This window comes from Caretta caretta, chromosome 4 (assembly GCF_965140235.1).
Source record: "Caretta caretta isolate rCarCar2 chromosome 4, rCarCar1.hap1, whole genome shotgun sequence".
Taxonomy (NCBI): Eukaryota; Metazoa; Chordata; order Testudines; family Cheloniidae; genus Caretta; species Caretta caretta.
The window spans coordinates 26,363,371-26,383,312 of record NC_134209.1 but is presented as its reverse complement, the minus strand read 5'-3'; the positions used below and the strand labels follow the sequence as shown (position 1 = coordinate 26,383,312).

The window sequence follows — 19,942 nt, the reverse complement described above, 5'->3', positions numbered from 1 at the left end:
AAAAGCTACATCCTCTCGCGTTTCTTTGAGGTTCTGAAAACGTATCCATTCCTCAAACTATATTATTAGGATTTCTATCTTGTACAGATTTTATCCTGCAACTATGCGGAAGAAGAAAAGAATTTTTAGAAATCTACCTCAGTCCTGCCATTTGGTTTTTGCTCAGGAATGTTTTTAATCCAAGTTCTGATTCAAGTGGCTGCAGGGAGGGAAAAGTAGGTGAAGACTGTAGGAAAATGAAATAACTTACCGAAAAAGCAATTTCACTGGGACACAATGGCCACTGTAAATTGTTCCTAAGCAATGCTGTCAGAGTTTATTCTGTTTTCCTGAACATGATTTATCTAGTGATGAGCAAAAGTCAAAATGCAGAAAATAAACCTTTAAATATTCTGATGTTTACACACATACACACACACACGCACACAGAATGGCCTGCTGTACAGTGGTACTGTACACACTGCACCTTTCTTTAGAATGGTATTGTCTGCTCCTCTGTGTGTCCAGCTCAATTTGTTGGCCAGAATGGAAGTAGAAGAGGCTAAAGTCCTACTATCCCTCTAGTCTGTTTGAGGCAATGTACTTCAAGGGAGGAGCAGTCCCTGTAGATCTGAGTGGGAGCAAACTCCTTGCCTCCTACCCACATCCTTTCTGCCAGCCTCCGTGGCAGCAGCCAGCCAGCCAGCCAATTCACACAGGATGAGACTATTAAAGGTACAAATGGCAGTTCAGTGCTTAACTGCTCCTGGGTTTCTGTGGGATTTAGAAACCTATTTGCCATTTGTACCACTGAAGATCTCCTATAATCACAGTAAACAACATACAACCTGCATTCAGTACTGGAATTATGCTAACCAAGCATGCTAAGAGTCCACAGCCCCGATCAGTGCTAGAAAAGAGATAGTGGAGATCAAGTCTTTGACTATCCCTCTATCAACTTGCTCTAGTTCCATTTTACTTCCTTATGTATTGTTACAAAAAAATCCTTAAAACCATCCACATACACGTAAACTCCCTCTGCCCAAAAAATAATTTTGTTGTGGTTTATAGATGTTCCGTTTAACATTACACATGTACAACTGATTTGGGATTTGGCATTTCCTGAATTTCCATCCACTGAAATATATGGAAAGAATTAGTCTGCTAATAAATGCAGGGTCCTGGTGTTTAATTCTTTCCGCTCTATTTCAGTGGGCGGATTTACAACACTAAAACCCAAGGCAATGTTCGAAAAAGAAACATCATTTTTTTCTTTTAAGTTCCATTTTTGTGGGTTGCATTATATCTATATATATAAAAAACACAACATTTTTATTTTTATATATATAAAAAGGAGGAAGAGAAGAGTCAAGGACCTAGTTTTGCTCTCTGTAGGGAGACATTTGTATCCCATAAAACTTACTTAAATGCATTTGTTTTTGTAAGAGAAAACTAATAGCATCTTTTGCATGTGTACAAAGCATGTAAAACCACGGAGTTGGCTATGGCTATGTGAAAGGGCAGGTGAAAAGCTTTCCCCCAACGCCCTATATGTTGCTGACTTGCTAGCCTGAGCAAAAACTGAAATGGAGATTTGCAGTTATCCTTTGCATTTCTTGGTATTGCCTAGAGCCTGCAAATTGATAGTGCATGAGGGTACTGCTGTGCCCATTCAGAATCCCATTTGAATTCCATGGGGCACCACATGCCAATGACCTTCAGTACAGTAAGATTAGCCATTCAAGTGTAGTACAATAAGAATTTTTAATTTGGCAGTAATTAATGCAAATTTATCTTACTTCTGATATCTCTAATGAACATCTATGTGGACAGTGCAGTATTGTATAATCATGCCTAAGTGGTACTTCAGTTAACTTATACACTAGATCATGACTTGATCAAATTCCAGAGAGAGCTGTTGCTTTCATTTGTTTTCTTAATGCAAGTAAACTACAAGTCAGTAAGGGGTTAAGATGAAGAATTAGACTGTCCAAATGGACAGAAAGAGAGGCAAACAGAAAAGAAAAAAGCCAAGTACATGATATGATCAGGTATCCAAGTATCCACACAGCAGCATGCGCTTTCACAACTCTAAGTAACAGATGGGGCAGGACCAAAAAAAGAAAAAAAAATCAAATAAAGCCGCACTCATGCCTAAACTTCTCCCGTTAGAGATTTTGTTTTCCAGTCTTTTGAGACTAGATTGGCTCTTCTGCCAAGAGGTCCACCTCAAAGTCTTTACAAAGTAAAAACACTATCGCATAAGAAAAAAATAAAGAAAAAGAGTGGGCTCCTTGTCCTGCAGAGACGCCTTAGTACCACCAACACCTCCCTTGTCCGCTGGAAGGATGCTATTGATATAGTCCCCTTAAATCCCAGCATGCTTCACCCCGGCTAGAGCTCATGTCACAGCTGCTCAGGGAACTACATTTCCCAGTAATCACATCTGCTGGATCTCAGGGAGAGACTGGCTGAGATGACCTTGTCCATGACTATGGAAGGGAGAGGAGTTACAGCCCATCCTACTCATAGAACCTCAGTCTTGGGCCCTAAAAAACAATCAGCAGAATGGGTTGTTCCCCCAAACCACCTCCCTGACACCATATCTTCTCTCTCAGCGACCACATCCCTGTCCCAAAGGTATTGTTCCTGGCACAGGAACATACTAGCCAAAGAAGTTTCCTCTACTCAAACCTTAAAGTGTGGACGTACCTGTTGCCATGGCTTGTAATAGAAAGAATGAATAAAAGATTGATGCATTGAGTATTATAATTGTTGCTGAAATAACATCTTTTAAAAGGCATCTTTTCAAACTTCCTCAATCTTTTACATGAAATAGACCATAGACTTAGAGATTACACTCAAAAACAAAAGTTCATTTCGGCTCCCATCCATATTCCTGACCGGGATTTTGAAAAAAAGGTAATAGGAAGGTTCTGCACACAGAAGCAATCTCAGATTTTATAAAAATGTCCCTTGAAATGTTGGAACATGATTTTCAGATGTCTAGTTTGCACTATACTATGCATCCAGCTAGAGGGAAAGTGATCAATAAAAATTGGAAGTTCTTCATATTAATTATGAGTCCTAGTTTATTATTAATTCCAAGGTCTAAATATCTGGTGAAAAACATCTGCATTACTAGGTAAAATGGACTATATCCTGAGGATAAGTTTATATCCCCCTAACTAACAGAGCTAATGTGTGGTAACTAGTGTGGTAACTGTCTTCTCCAAAGCACCTTTCTCTGTAAACCCCATGTGCACTGATAGAAGAATAGCATGTCCAAAAATCAATTACCCATAGCATCTGAAAAATCAATGTTCTAATAAAAGAGCAAGCTCTTGATGTCTCTCTCCATATAGATTTGTTAGTCTTGCCTTTTATCCTCATATGTTCTTGTACTTTGACGAGGTTAGTTTACTTCATGGTGATGAACAGACCTATAATGGACTACCTAAGATTTATAATCTAGAAGGTAGAATTACGACATTACACTTGCCCAAATGCTGCACCTGTTGTTATTGGAAGTAACACCTACTGTAAGTACGGGTGCTGCAAAATAAAAGGAGAAAAGGGATTTTCAAAAGCACTTAAGGAAGTTAGGTTCCCAAATTCCATTGAAATGCAGGAAGACCTGGGATCCGAACTCAGTTAGAGACCTCTGAGAAGTCCCAGCCTTAAAATCCGGGGTAAGTGATTTTTCTGCAAGAAACAAGTTACAGTCAATATCAGCTTGAAGGTCCAAGTTAATTTAATATCAGCCCTGCTTTAGTCCATGATATAATCAGGATGCAAGTAGGGAAATTGATACTGCTTAATCATTTGTTACACCAATTTTATAGCTGGGCTCCCCTCATGTGTCTATGTTTTTTAATTGATGTTTTAAAAATTAGGGGCGCTACGGTATGTACGGCCTTACAGCAACTTAACTCCATCTCTTCTACACCCCAATCTTCATACAAGTTTAAGAAATCATAAACTCTCACCTGCCCAACCTGCACATTATAAATACCATAAAAAATGATCAAGCGGGCTCCTTCCCCCATCCCACACTTTGGATGTTCTATGAAATGCACCCACTTACTTTTGCTGGGTTCTTTCAGAGAGCCTTGAAGCCTCTGCGGCTGCTTTCCTTGCTTCAAACTCTTCCCTTTTCAGAACCTCACCGCTTCCCCGGAATCCCAGCTCCACCAGCTGGCGAGCCATCTCTTCATTCTGAAGGAGCAAGGAAGAGCCAGCTGTTTCTCAGAAAACAATAATTTAACCACCGCCAACACAAAAAAACTCTAGAAAAAAGGATTTTTTTTTACTTCTAAAATTAGAAAGTTTACAAGCCAGGAACAAGCTAGGTATGGAAACATCACTTTAGGTTAGCATCCATCCCTTCTATCAGTGATTTTTCATTCCCTTATGTCCACACCATCCTCATTATGACTACGTGAAAAGGATAGCCCCATGAAGCAGAACAGGAAATAAACTCTCCAGATGGGTAAATAAAGATTTCTAGTTGTGTCTAATCAATTTCTATCATTAAAGAGCTGCAGATGCCTCACTGAAAGCTTTGGGGAAAGACATTCTATTTGGAGAAAACTCTGTTTATACATCATACTTTGCGCTGTTTTTTTAATTGCAACTATTTCTGTTATTAAAATATCACCTCTACAGTGGAAATTTCCTATCTCTGGGAAATGGCAAGGAGTTCAGTCCTCTAAACATATAGAAATCTCAGGATCTATGTAGCTCTCTAGCCACTTGCAGGGGCAAGGAGCATTCAGGAGGCAGTGCCGGGTCTCTGCACAGCACCCTGAACTCCACATTCCACCATAGCTACAAAGCACTACATAGTTGGATACCCAAAACTTCAGCTGGAGGTTGTTTGTAGCTGTATAAAGAAGAACGGAGCTGCAGCTCTGATCATATGCAGCTTGGGGGTGATTTACATTCAGAAAGGGGATAATGCAATACCCACTGGCTACTCCCTGGTGCCTTCATCTCCATTTCTAGCTTCCCAGGATTGTGGTGCCAATATGAAGAGGTCCCATAGAACTGAGACCTAAGGGTCAGAATGAACCACAGCTGCTGTTCTGTCACTGCAAGTGTGTCCCCTCATTTGGTGCATTTTGCTGCTCCCTTTTCTGCAGAGCTCGCAACCCCATAAGCTCATCTATCCATAAGGTCTAGAAGGGGAAAAGCTGGGAGGAAAGGGAAAGCATATATAACCTGAATGTTCAGTCCTTACACAGACAAAACTTCATTTAAGGCTGTAGGTTAGACCCAATGAGCACATACTTTTGTAAAACACAACAGTCACCATCCCACATCTGCTTCGGTATGCGTGGCCTCCTTTCCTATAGTATGCGCTTCTAAACAAAATACAAAAGTGAACTAATGCTTCCATCTAGTGGCAAGAGACCAGAACAATCTATCAACAGACAGTTCATATACTTGAGTCACAATAGATAAAAAGATACTTCCCTCTGTTCCATGGTGCAGAGGGGAGAAAATCAAACAGAACTAGGGAGTAACAGAGGAGGGAAGAAAAATACAGGGCGGAATCCCCCTGGAAGTTAGTGCTGCTCCTCACACTACCTTCTGAGCCACTGGCTCTCACTCCCTGTGGAGGATGGCAGAAGAGCCCAGCTGTGGACCAGGAGGCTAGTGGCAGCACAGCCAGTCAGCTGACCTTCCTGCCACGGGTAGGAGAGCTCGGGATACAGAGCACAGGAAGAGGCACTCCCTATGGGCATTCCAGTGATTGACAGGGGTGGGATTTCCTGTGGATTCTTGGGTTGGGTGTGTTGGTAGATCTCTGACCCTTCAGTGTCTCTGCTAATCCATCCCCTGAGGGAATAACAGGTCCTGATTCCCACTTGTGGAACTAACTGAGTTCTAGATTACTTTTTTCCCTCTTCTGCTGCTTTTTATGTTACAGGGAAGGGATGACACACAAAACACCTCTATGGGTACCTGGATGGTGTATTAAACTTATTGATGTCTTCAAAATTTTAAAGATCTCAAATACTTCAGACAGTAAGTTTTCATAAAGCACAAGCAAAAACCCTCTATGTGAAGCCAGTAAATAATGTTTTAATACAGAGCCAGAAAGTCCTTTGACAATTTAACACTCAAAGATTGAGTTTCTGCTTTCTGAACCTCTGCAAATTTGACATCTCTATGCTCTGAAATATTAGACAAGAAAGATTCAAGATCTGTCATTCAGTAATTGCTCCTACACAGGCTTTGTGTAATACATGTTGAGTTTCTATTGGTTGACCTCACCTTTTCTATGATATCATACACTATTGTCATTTCATATCATCATACCAGCATCATGACACCATCTCATTTATTTTGCCAATTCTTCAATATATTAATTTGCTTGTAAGTTATATATCTGTTCCTAATCCTTTGCCTGATTGTGTCTTTTAGACTTTTAAGTCCTAGAAGACAGGTTGTCTCTTATTTATGGCCACTTCCTGCCACGTTCAACTTTTAAGATATGCTCTTGCCCAACCCAACGTTATGAGCTTGATGTAGGCATTACTGGGGTGAAATTCTATAGCACGTGTTGGACAGGAGATCAGACAAAACCACCATAATGGTTTCTTCTGACCGCAAAAAATAAATAAATCTTTGAGTGTGCAGGTAACCTGCCACACCCACAGAGCCCCACTGAAGTCAGCAGGACTCCAACAAGCAAGGTTCATGCCTCCAAGTTGTAGGCTGCAGGTTCTGTAGAGCACCCAGCACAGTCGGGCCTCAGTCCCACTGGGAGACCACAATGCAGATGTTTGATATTAACACCATCCCTGGTATGCTAATGAAATGCCGTAATGCTATGGAGAAAAGATAGCATCAGGAGTAGCCTAAAGCCTGCAGACTTTCCTCATCTGTCTCATTTTATTAATTATTTGTATTATCATAGCACGGGGGAACCCCAGTCATGGACCTGGTCCCATTGTGCTAGGCACTGGACAAACACAGAACAAGATGGCCCTTGCCCCATACAGCTTGCAATCTAAGTGTAAGACAACAAACAACTGATGGAGGGCGACAGACAGACCAACAGGAACTACAAGGAAACAATGGGAGAATATAGGTCAGCATGGTAAGCTATAGGACCAGCAAACCAGTGGCTTAACTGTTAAGTTTTTGGAATGCCTCTCATCTTCTTTCCTCAGCCACCGAACTTGCCTCGGCCACTGCCTGCAAGAAGCCAGGCCATTTTCAGGTTTGTGTCTTGTTTTAAACAGCTAACTCAGGGTTTTACTGTGCTCTAGATTAGACATTTAAAACACCCACTACACAAGAAAGCAGCCCAACCACTTATGAAGTGTTGATGAATTCAGCTCCAGGCAGTAGGCAGCAGTTTGAGGGATGGGGCATATCCTTTTGTATGGGCACCTAATAAACCCTGACAGGCAAACTAAAAAGGGAAATAGCATGTTTGTCCTCCATCCCATTCACCATTGCCAACTTTTCAGAGATCAGGAAATGCTGACAGGTTTTACTTTGATTTCAGAAGCTAAATGAGGATGAGTAGCTCTCTACCAAAAGGAAGTCTTGAAGCGATCGAGATTGGAGGCCTAAATCACTTTGGCCCTGTGAGAGCGTGGCTCCCCTTCTGGCATGGCCTTGCAGGCCTGCTGCCCCCTTACTTTCCCTCTTGCAATGATTTATTCAGACCTAAGAATGGAGAACAAGTTACCTCCTTTGTGGGGTTTCAGTTATTAATTCCTTTAACAGAGGACAACCATCCCCACCCTCCCCCATCCTTCCTCATTGACCCATGAACTCCAACCCTTCTCGTGGCCATCAGGCTAATGTCAACAAGCATCCTCTCCTAAGTTCAGGAGTAATCCCCAGCCCTCCTCCCCAAGACTGGTTACCATGGGGAAAAAAATTCACACTCCTCAGATAAGGAAGCCACAGCTCTCCTCCTGGAGCTGGGTTATGTTTCAGGCTAGCTAGAGCCCTCACTCAGTTTATCCCCAGTAGGTCTCTTTTTACTTACTCCTTTCACTTATCATCTTGGGGAGGCAAAAAGGCTGCAGTCCTCGTCCTCCTACTCCTAGAGTTTCTGAGAGCTTGTCTCTCTAGGAGCACTTCCCTGCAACTAAGCTCTGGAAACTTTTTAGTAACTGTCAACTGCCTAGATAGCTGGTTGGCAGCTAACTGCTTACACGGTGTCCAAAATTGGTTTGTTCTCCTTAAAGGAGCCTGTAACAGATAAGCCGGGCTCTGGTTGCCCTTAAAGAAGCCAGGGTTTATCATCCAACTACAGAAGCACTGTATAGCAACAAACAAAGATGTTTGCCTACAGTTGCTAACTGAGATGAATCTGTGACAGGTCCCTTTGACAAATCCGGCCTAAATCATTCTACATATGCTCTGGACATGATAAGATCTACTTTCCATGATTTTGTCTTATTCCCCTAACAAATCAGTTTGCTGCTGTTTTACACATCAGAAAATGTTGCTGCATGAGTCAGCCCCAAAGTTTCGTCTCTGTTTGCAACTGCGGACAGATACCTGTATTTGGGTATCTGCTATACAATTCTTCTGTAGCTGGATGATATCCACATTAAATGGAGAGCCCATACAAAAACAACAAACAAAAATGATGTTCAGAGCAAAGGATTTCTGGACCAGCTCATCACCCTGAAGTTAGCCAGTGAATAAAACATTGTTTTGGTTAATGCTGTCTCACACTCAGCTTCACAAATAAAGAGGGTGGAAAGGCCATTAAAATGCATCTTTTCAACCCATCTCTACTTCACAAAACTGGACTTGACAAGCTTCAATACTGTCCTCAGGGCTTGTTTACACACAAGTTATATTGCTTTAACTATAACGGTACATAGTTAGTTGGTACAGTAACACCCTACCTCTAATAGGGATGCAATTACAATGGTAAGGCGTTTTATACTAGATAGCTTATACCTATACAGTAAGGGCAATAAACTAAACCTGTATAAGGCACCAATATAAAGTGCCTCCACACTGGTAAAAGTATTTCAGTAAAACATTACAGCCCTAACCAAAATATTTATAAATATTTAAAAAAAAAAAAAAACCACACCACACCACACATTTAGACCAGGCCTGATGGAGCTATGCTAATGAGGGCATCTTCCTTTAAACAAAGTAATGAAGAAAAATTGCTATTTGAATGTTTTTGCCTTAAGCCATGTCTACACTGCAAACTTTTGCTGACATAGCTGTGCCAGCAAGCGGTTGATAAGATGTGACTTTGTAATCAACATAACTGTGCTGGCAAAAGCCCCTAGTGTAGATGCAGCTTATAGCTTTTGCTAGTATAGCTTATGTTGCTCGGAGGGGGAGAGATGGGAGTAAGCTATCCCACCAAAAAGGGCGGTCCTTATGGTATACGCTGGGTCCATGCTAGGGGCTTTTGCCAACACAGTCAGTTGTCGGTTACGTTCATGCTAGGAGTGCTTCGCCAGCACCGTATACTGCTATACTAGCAATACATGCCTGGTGTTGTCTTTGCCTAAGATTCTCTTGGTCTTATACCCTAAAATGATGGTGAGATACGTGTGCACAAGCTGCTGAAACCATTTCACCAAACTGTCATTCTAGCGGTTAGACTGGCAACCAACAAAAGACTGCAATTTTCCACCTCTATTGCATTGTACGTAACATTGGGGCTACACAAATTTTAGCATGTAATGCTTGATAACATTTATATGAAAGCACAGCCCGGCTTCCTTTATTGGTGATGGTTTCAGAAAATAACTGCTAGAAGAACAAGAAACACAATCAGAAGTAACTTCTTCATAATGGCTTTGGAAAGTCTAATAAAACTACAAAATAAAGAGCTGCATATTTGGGATTTAAAGAGGCTTTAGCTCCTCCTCTGTTTTTTATTGCTCCAGCAGTATTGACATTTCCCATGCCAACATTAAGAAACATGCATACCTTTTATAACAAACAAGAAACCTGGGCATGACTGACTGACTATGACATGTATCCAATACTGAGAAAGCAACTCAGGATTTCACAGGAGAGCTGCTCCTGCTAACATCACAGATAGTGACTTCTTTGAATTCACTGAAACATGACAGCACTACAGCTGACTTGAAAAGAGGATTTGTTTTTTCCACCAAACAGCTACTTTCTCTACAGAAGGACATAACTTTTAATGATAGTGGAGATGCAGTTCGATTTAGTGTTTACCTGAAACAGAAGATAAACATGAATGATCCTTATGATGAATTCTCAAAGCAAATATGCCATTAATCAACGATAAAGGCAAAAACAATCCAGTCAATGGTCCCTCGTGTCCTTTCTACTTTGTATCTCAGTCAAGGGTTTGATATATTTACTGGGGAAGAGCTACTGGGTAGATGTATTAATTTTGCAATGCATCTATTTTTGAAAATTAGCTTCCCAGTGGAACTCTTAACTCCCGGGTTCCAGCTGAATTTACCTAATTCTTATCCTTCCATCTTATTTCTAGCACATTTCACGACTCTTCAGCTGTCATTTGCTGTTAATTCTCCCATCTGCTCTTCCATTTTGGCTCCTAGACCACATCCTCCCTGTTCTTGATTCTACCATGAAGTTACTTCCCTCCACCTTATGTAACTCTCCCAAACCCATATGTTTTGACCTTGTCCCTGGCTATCTATGGTACTTATAGGGCCCACATTACCATATCTCAGCGCCTCAATCTTTTAATGTATTTATCCTCATAACACCTCTGTGATGTAGGGAAATGCTACCACTGCCATTTGCAGACAAGTAATGGAGCACAGAAAAGCTAAGTGACTTGCCCAAGATAAGCTAGGAAGCACAGAATTGAACCAATACCTCCTAGACTAGTGTCTTAGACACTGTACCATCCTTCTCCAACTCAGCACCAGGGTACTAAGCACTCAGTAGTTTCGGAGAGTAAGCGTGGGAGAAGGTAGGGAAAAATGAACAAATGGAGAGAGCGGAGCATGCAGTGAAAACAGGAGAAAAAAAATAGAATAGAGGAAAAGAAAGAAGGGAAATGCAAGAGAACATAATGCAAAAGGAAGGGATGCTGCCGTGACATGTAAAAAGAAGATTACGTTTTCCACAAGGAGAAAGGTAGTGGGGGGAAAAAAATCATAGACCAAAAGGAGAGAGAAAGAAAATGGAAAAGGAGGTGAAGAAAGATAACAATAAACATGGCAGAGAATAAAAAGGAAAGAAATACATCAGGGGAGATGATATGCATTGTGGTGAGGTTTGTGAAATACATGTTTTAATACAAATTATTCCCCATGTTTTATTACAGTTGTTAGGAAGACATCCAACACCTCCAGCAATTTCAGAGGGATGCAGGAGCGATGGCAGAACACAGTCCCTGATTTCTCACCACTGAAGTCAATGGGAGTTTTGCCATTAACGTCCATGGCACAGAATCAGGCCCATATTTGTTCCTTAGTAGGCTTAATTAAAATTAATGATAAGCATGAAACTAAGAGGAAAAATTACTTCACTATTAAAATTATCCTAATAACCAGTAATTCCCCTCAGCCCACCAAATTTGAAGCCCATTTTTAAATTATGTATTTGTAGAATTCCCATAGAGAGACAAGCTGGCGAGAGAGACAAGCTTCTGAGTTTAAACAGAACTCTTCTTCAGGTCTGGTCCAGAAGAGCTCTGCATAAGTTCAAAAGCTTGTCTCCCTCGCCAAGAGAAGTTGATCCAGTAAAAGATATTACCTCACCTACCTTGTCTCTCTAATACCCTAGGAACGATATACCCCCCAGCAACAAGGCCAACAATAGAATTCCCACAGGCTGATATGGCATAGTCAGATGCCTGGAATCAATATATTAGAAATAACTGAAAGTAAACTTCAAATAAAATTCAACATCAATGAACAAGCAACAATTTCTAAAATGTAAAGGAACATGTTGAAGCCACAAATTTCTGTACTTGTTAATAGTAACACCACAGATTATGGAGTGAAAGAATTGTAGCTATCCAGTTTATACCTCATTATTATATGTTCTTGTTTATACTTCACATCTCAGTGGGGAAAAAAAAAGACTCAGTCAAGTCAGTTTCACGTTTGTTTATAATCAATTTCACATTCAGGCCCTGGAAACCCTAACTAGTGATGCAAATACTGAGGGGAAACATTTGATTAAAAATAATTGCACAGGGGAAGGGGTGATGGATGAGGGCTGTATGGGGGTGGGATGGGGGGCTGTTCTAGAAGAAGGGCTATATGGGGGGACAACATACATTGGGGGAAGGGCTGCATGGGGGTTGCCTTGGAGGCTGCACTAGGAGAAATGCTGCATGGAGGATTGTCTGGGCGCTGCACTGGAGGAAAGGCTGCACGGAGCGTTACCTAGGGGAAGGCACGGCAGGAAGGGCGGCACCGGGGGTTGCCTGGGGGGCAGCACCAGGGGGAAAGGGCTGCACGGGGGTCGGCACTAGGGGGAAAGGGCTGCACGGGGGGGGGGGGGCGGCGGCGCTGGGGGGAAAAGGGCTGCCCGGGGGGGGGGGTGTCTGGCTGCACGGGGGGGCTGCCCGGGGGGAAGGGCTGCCCCGGGGGTCTGGCAGCACGGGGGGGAGGGGGGGGAGGCAGCACTGGGGAGTCCGGCTGCTCGGGGAGCAGGGCGCGCTGGGGGGCGGGCTGGCCGGGCTGACCCGCGCTGCCGGAGCCGGGCGCGGCGCTGTGCCAGGCCGGCGGAGGGCCGCCCCGCGGCTGCGCCCGCGCCCCCTGCCCACCTCCAGGTAGAACAGGTCCTGCGTGGTGATCTGCGAGTCCAGGTAGTCGTCGTAGGCGTTGAACTGGGTGATGATGTGATCCAGGGCGGCCCCCGCCTCGTCCGCCTCCAGCGCCGCCATCCTAGCAACAGCCGGGCCCCGCCCCCCCCCCCCGGCAGTAGGCCCCGCCCCCTTGCGCGGCTCCGGGGCCGCCGCGGCAGTTGTGCGCGCGCCCGGTCCCGCGCGGCCTCCGCGCCTGCGCCCGCCGCCCCGGGGCCCGCGCCGCGCCGCGCGGAACCCTGGGCTCAGTGCTTGACTTGAGCCCCGGCAGCTCTGGGCTCGCTGCGTCAGTTCGGAAAGTAAAAATAATTGCTTGAGCCCTAGCCTCTCTTTCGTTGCAAATTAAGCCCGGGCTAGACTGCTCTGTGTTGCTTGCATATGTCTTTGGACAGCTGTGTAAACAGGCATGGGTGCGTATGCACAGTGATCACCCCTTTGGGGTAGTGCTGTGAGCCCCAAAAGTCAGCCGCAGTCTGCCCCCCGCTCCGGCCAGGACTAATCAGGTGTTTGGACTTTCTTTGAGCAACCTGCACAATTGGACAGCAGTCACTCATCATCGGGTAGTTATTCAAACAAGTGGCCTAAATATAAGCCCCTCACCCTCTTGGTCTGAAAACGAAAACAAAAAGTATCAAACCCGGCTACTCCACTCCACTCGTTTTCTGACCCTTGTGAAATAAGAATTTGGAACATGGATTTCAGATTCGCTATGCCCCTGAGATCACCCTGTGTTTTATATCTTATGTTGAACAGCTGGGTCTGAGAAAGCATGCATCATCCCACCAGGCAAGTGTCTACTACAACAGGGGCTTGATCCTTCACCACTGAAATAGACAAGAACTTTGCTATTGACTGCAGTGAGCACAGGATCTGACATAGGAGCAGGAAGAGTCTCCCTATCAGGTTGGTATGAAACTAAGACCTTTTGAAGTTTTTCACAAAACAAAACAAAAACGGAGAGGATCCACCCCACAATAGCCTGAGTGCTTCGAACACTCCCCTGGGATGAAGGAAACATGAGAGAATACCCCAAGCAGGTGTCCTAACCACCTGGATGTTGGCTAATTCTAGGGTGGGTTCTCTCGCGGTCTCCGGTGGAGTTGTCTGATTTTGTAGAAATAATTACATAAAACATTCAGTGGAGTAGGGACTGGAACCTGGGTCTCCAACATCTCAGCTAAGTGAGCTAGCTACTAGGCCATAAAGTCAATCTCCTTTGGCCTGACAAATACTTAATTAATACAAAGTGGAACAGCTCCAACAAACAATTAAAGGAGCCTCACACCAGAATACCCCAAAGCCTAGTGGTTAGAGTGCTCACCTGCAATGTTGAAGAGCTAGGCTCAAGTTCCCTCAGAAATAGGCAGAGCACAGTTCCCCATAACTTCTGCATCCCAGATGAGGGCCAAAACCATTGGCGTTTCTAGAAATTCCATCCTGGAGCCTCAGAAACCTTCCTGATGAAAGTTTCATCAAAACTGCCCCTTCACAGGAAAGTTTCAGGTTTGATTAATTGGTATTTTCCAACAAAAAACTGTTTTGTCAAAATGATTCCCCAGCCAGCTTTATGCAGGTGGTCAGAATAGATCATCATCGTGGTCTCTTCTGTCTTTAAAATATATGCATCTTCTTTCTTCTCTGACTGAAACTGCCTCATTAAACAGAATCTTTTACATTAAAAGTAAAGCATGCCCTTACTTCGACCCCAGTTCAGCAAAGCCTGTAAGCACATGCTTAACTCTAAGTATAAATCCACTGAAACAAATGAACTATTTTGAATTGAAACAGGTATAACAGCACACTTTGTCCCAAAGCATCTGAGTCTTCAAACATATCCCAAGGATTATGAAGAAAATTCAAGATGGTACCCATGTGCAACTGCCTCTGGCTGACTGGAAAGCTTTATGAGCCAGCAGCAGGTTTTTCCTTGTATAAACACTGACAATTCCTAAACTGTTTCTTTCTGGGGAAGAGGAAAGGGAAGACTCCAAACAGTCTCTAATCCCTTGCAGCAGCCACCTTGGCCAAGCAAAGATAGCTCCAAGATAAGAGTCACTGAGATGTGTTTAGATTAGATTTTGCTGGATGTGCGAGGTCACTACACTTTTAAATTGACAGAACTGAATACCTTGTTTTAGAAAGCCAGGATTTAGATGCTGCACTAGTCAGACAGATGCTGGTAAAGCCCTGCATACCAGTGCTGAAAAACTTAATGGGAGCAATCATCTTGAGGTGGACGAAGCTGATGGTTGATATGAAATGATGAGAAGGAAGACAAACTCTTTTTTAGCAGCACTAAGGTTACCCAGAGAAAGAGTTATCTAATCCATCAAAATACATTTTATTGACCATTTGATTAAAAAAGAATAGTGTAAGTTTCCCGTGAATCACCTTAATATGGTGCAAGCTTGTGGATTTCTAGGAATGAGAACTTTTTACGGGTGGTCATCAAATAATGATGGGTGCTTGAAACAGTGCACTGCACAGCACTCGAGAAAGCCAGGAATGGTCTCAGAGTCTTATCTGTTCTCCCATCTATAATGCTCAATGAAAGGGACAGTGTCAAGCAGTTTAAGGGTCCCAAAGTAGATTAAACACCCTATAAATAGTTATGAAGCTTTATATGAAGAGAATGGTCTTCATAATGTTATCAATACATTTGAACATTCCCCTAGGAATCCTCAGCAATATCATGCTAATGCATGAGAACCAGACAGGGAAACTAGCAAGCAAAATACGACGTTAGCTAGTGTGGATTCATTGTCTAAGCTGAATGACATGAAAGAGACCCTGACTGCATATGGTAAAAGATAACAAAACATGTAAGGCTATCTACTATGTTATTAGTAACAGGTAGTTCAATTTTTAGAGGAATTGTACGTTGGCTGTCCCATTAATAATAAGTGCACCAGCTACTGCTGATGGCTTTTTCTTTTCACGATTTGCTGGAGGGCTATACAGATTTTTTTTAACGTTTTCAACTTTATATTGTCATTCATCAAGTAATGTTCCCCACTAGGACTACTGGGAGGTAAAAATACTGCTGCAGCCTTTTGATGCAGAATAAGAATCCATTCCAGCTATGAAAGGAAACCAGTTAAAGAGGCAGTGTTTTGTCCTTGAGTTCTTAAATCAAGACACTTATCAAATACCTCCATCTTAAATGTCCAGTGGCTTCCAGGGAGAACTTCATAGGTCCCAACACCTTTTACCCCATGCTGTAAGTGTACAGGTAGTTAAAACGAAAAACACACACTATGTAAGTACTTAATATTAGCCATTCAAGCATGAATATTTTGGTTACAAAGATGGAGATTTGCTGTGTGCCTTAAATAAGTCACTTACACCCTCTGCAACTCAGAGGACTTTTGTAAAAAAAAAAATAAAGAGGTAATACTAGCCTAATTTCAGAGTGTTGTAAGAATTCCTGTTGGTTGATCACTGAAAGTACAGTTTGGTCCTCAACCAGCTTCAGTGGACCTATATTGATTTACACCAGCCAAGGGTCTGACGCAAAAGGTGCTATTAAAGTGTGAAGTAGAAATCGGAGGGGAGGGTCTTTACGTGTAAGAAGAGATGCTTCACATGAATTTGTAAAGTAATTTGTCAGAAATTTTAATTCCTGGCAGTGAAAGAAACTGTGGATGGAACTGTTCCTTTATGGGGAAAAAAGGTTGCTTTTGTAAGCGGGGGAATAGTCCCGCTATTGTGGGGAACTTTCCTGGCTTCTGCACTACCCCGGTGAAGTGGGCTAGCGAAAGGATCTGAGTCCTCGCTCCCACTTCCTTTACCCAGTGGCCTCCCTGCCCTTGAGGACTCCCCTTCCACTCTCCTGTCTGGCAGAGTCCTCGTAACCCCAACAAGTCTGCGCCCAGGATTCCTGGAGGGCTCGACCCCCAACCCTGCTGTGGTCACCTAGGACAGGGGCTAGGGTGTCCCAACTCCAGGGTACTCTCTCTGCACTGGGCACTTCTCTGACCCACTGACCATTACATACAAGCTAAAGCAAATGCAAGTTATTTAATCAACAATTAATTTTAAAAAGAATAAGGAATAATGGGAAAGGTTAAAGGAAACACATCAACCCGCTCTGTGGCAGGGAACATCACAAACAGTGTCTCTGGAATGTCAGGGCACTTCACAGTCTGTTCCTTGTAAGTCCCAGGTCTTCTTCTCAGGCCCTGGCTGTGCTGTAGGGATGCTGTGGGTTGGACACTCGCTCTGGTGGTGGCCACACGCTCTCAGGCTCTAAGTGGTAGGACCCTTCTTCCCAGTGTCGCCCCTGCCCTGTCGGGGTTACGATCCAAGCCTGGCCTGCAGAGCCTCTTGGCTGAGGCGTCTCCCTGTGCTGGGCCTGCTGCCCAGGGTCCCCCTCGCTCTTCCCAGCTGCTCACCGCACCCAGCTCCAGACTGCTCCAGCTCCAGCTCCACCACTCTGTCTCAGCACTGCTGCTGCTGCTCTGCTTCCAGCTCCCTGGGCTGCTTCCTTGGCCCCTCTGCCTCTGGTTGCCGCAGCTCTGCTCCCAGGACAGGTCTGCTCTGCAGGCTGCTTCTGTGACTGCTCCCAGCACTGACCTGCTTCCTGGGCTGCTTTTCTGGCCCCTCTGGCTGCTGCAGCTCTCCTCCCAGGGCAAATCTGCTCTCTCTGGCTGTGGCTCTGGCTTTGGGACTGCAGCTCTGCTCCCAGGACAGGGTCTGCTCTCTCTGGGATGCTTTTCTGGCCCCTCTGGATCTCGCACAGCTCTGCTCCCCACCTCAACTCAGGCCCCTGCTTCCTCCTTAGCTCAGGCCCACTCTGTCTGACCCAGGCAATTCCAGATCACATGGAGGACGGGACCTCCCTGGCCTCCTGACTCCCTGATTAGCGTGCCTGCCCTGTCATTCAGGCTGACCTGGAGTATTGGCCTTTCCCCATTGTTCCTGGGGGCTGTCAGTCTCAGGGTCCTGATTCCCCATCGACCCTTCCCCCTTTTTAGTACTGGGAGCTAGCAACTAAGACACCCCCACTGAATGTTAGTAAGGGAGCAACAGTCCCCTTACACATTCTTTACTATTTAGGCACTAGTATTCAGCAGGTTTCAGGCATTTCTGCAATGTAATCACTACAATCGAGTTTTAAAACCTCAGGAAGCCCTGCCTAATGAGTAGAGTTGCCATTTATTTCTCCAACATATCCTTTAAGGAACAAATGTGATTGGCAACCTGATTAAGTCTTCCTTGAAAAGAAAAATGGAAAGGATATAAATAAAAAGATTCTTGCACTACTCACTGAATGTCTGGAAGAGTATGCTGAGTGTTATCTGCCATGACCTGTACTTGGATCTTTTTCTTACCATTAGTGTAGAATGCTGCAAGCCTTTGCGCAGAAAAGAAGCCCATGGAAGTCTAGAATACCCACAGAAAGCTAGCAGAAAAGGAATTAATGAGCTCTAAAGTGCTAGTGAACTGTCTGTTCCCATTGTAGGATCTCTGTCACTGTCAGACAAAGCTTTCCTTTGAACATGTATTCTTGGTTTTGGTCTACAATTTTTAAAACCTGAGATTTGGAATTCTTCCCAAGCCGCAGACATTCCAATCTTGACAAGAGGACAAGGAAGGGTTCACAGAGACAGGGAAGCATATTACATGTGCTACAAATAACACACCCTTTAATAAATTAGAAGTCTCTCTCAAAGATGGCAACAGAAATGGAAAGTCTTAGGCATTGCAATGCTGAGTGTCATGGTGCCTAACTTTCAGGCATCTAGAAAAATCACAGGAACAACAGTGTAATCCACAAAGCTGAGTTCACTGCAGAGACTCCCTATACAATAGGAAATATGCCTTATGGTCTTGGATGGATACTGAGTCACCAGTAGTCTGGCCCATTCAAGCAAGAGGTATGTGTCACCCCTCCTCGGCTAGTGAATTATATAGTTTATTGCTCAATTGTCTGCCCTTGTAACAACATAGAAAAGTCAATGAAAAACCATTAAAGCCAAATTATAAACAATCAAAACCAGTTGGAGGTAAAAAAGGAAAAGACAGGGGGTTGCCTTGTCTGTGAATAAAGAAAAAAGACATTCAGTATATCACAGGGTGGAGAAAGACACACTGCATCCATTCACAGAGGAGACATCTCCTTGAGCCGGGAATGTTTCGTGAAAGACTGGATCCCGGTTCCTGGGAAACCGGCCAGCTCTGCAATAGACGGAACTGTTAAATCTACTTTATTAGATAGGAAAGGTAGCTATTAATAAGGGTAGACCCTATTTCTCATTTTATTATTTTGTTCTGTATTGTAACCATTTGTTTCCATCACTCTAGTTTCTGCTGAAACCTCTACCCTTTCTTAACTAAACCTCCTTTTGTTTTATACATGCTGTGCGTTATACAGTGGTGGTGACTTAAGGTAGAACTAGTAAACTGGGGTACACTGCTCTTTTGTAAGCAGAGGATCAGGGATCTCAGAGTAGCTAGTGTCTGTGGCTGGATATAACAGAGGAACATTTCAAGGGGACTCAGGTACACCTCTTGTTAACCTGAAAGGCATAGGCAGAGGTGCCATAACCAAGAGGGCAGTGCTTGTGTGGCTGAAAGGTTGGGAGAGGGAAGCGAGGGAACACCCAGCTCCCACAGGCAAGACACTGTCTCCCTACAGGCAGGGGGTAACAAGGTGACTCAGTCCTGGGTATCCCAAGAACCATCACACAGCTCCTTCATATTGAAGCTGTTGCACTGTGGATAAATAATGAAAAAGTGATTGGAGCAGGGGGACTGGAGCCTGCATCTCCCACTTTCTAGGTGGATGCCCTAATCACTGGACTAAAGAGGGAGGCAACAACAAGCATGCCTGGAGGCAGGATAGGCACCTAGGAAATTTTTACTCTGAAAAACTTAGGTCCCTATAGGGTTTAGCATGAGTTTTGTGAGTTGCAATGGAACTAAAGCTGGGGTTTAGGTGCTTAAGTGCCTTTGTGGATCCTACCCAGGCTTCTCTGAGCTTCATGACTTTTGCCTTACATCCCTGTAATCTATGCAAGGTGCAGTCTCAAAACTCATCTGCCTCTGGTATGGCCAGCCCCCCTCATTCTCTGGACTTATCTACACAGCAGTTATTTTATAAATTTTTCCACTATTTAACAACCTGTTCCGCTGGTGTAGACAGATGGCCAGCAGCCACTGGTGTTTTAACAACCA

General features: G+C 43.9%; 1 protein-coding gene and 1 long non-coding RNA gene across 2 annotated transcripts in view; one reads left to right on the top strand and one right to left on the bottom strand.

Annotated features, from left to right (window-relative positions):
• CFAP299 (cilia and flagella associated protein 299) overlaps positions 1-12,867 on the bottom strand; it is a 391,971-nt gene extending 379,104 nt beyond the window's left edge. The window contains exons 1-2 of the mRNA XM_048846676.2: positions 12,725-12,867; positions 4,067-4,197 (exon numbers count right to left, since the gene is read on the bottom strand). Coding sequence (XP_048702633.1) covers positions 4,067-4,197; positions 12,725-12,844 — 251 coding nt within the window. The 5' untranslated portion in view covers positions 12,845-12,867. The remainder of the gene's footprint in view (positions 1-4,066; positions 4,198-12,724) is intronic.
• Positions 12,868-13,063: 196 nt separating this feature from the next.
• Positions 13,064-19,942, top strand: part of LOC125635773 (uncharacterized) — a 30,586-nt gene continuing 23,707 nt past the window's right edge. Inside the window, exons 1-2 of the long non-coding RNA XR_007356372.2 lie at positions 13,064-13,323; positions 13,517-13,666. This is a non-coding gene — a long non-coding RNA (uncharacterized LOC125635773). The remainder of the gene's footprint in view (positions 13,324-13,516; positions 13,667-19,942) is intronic.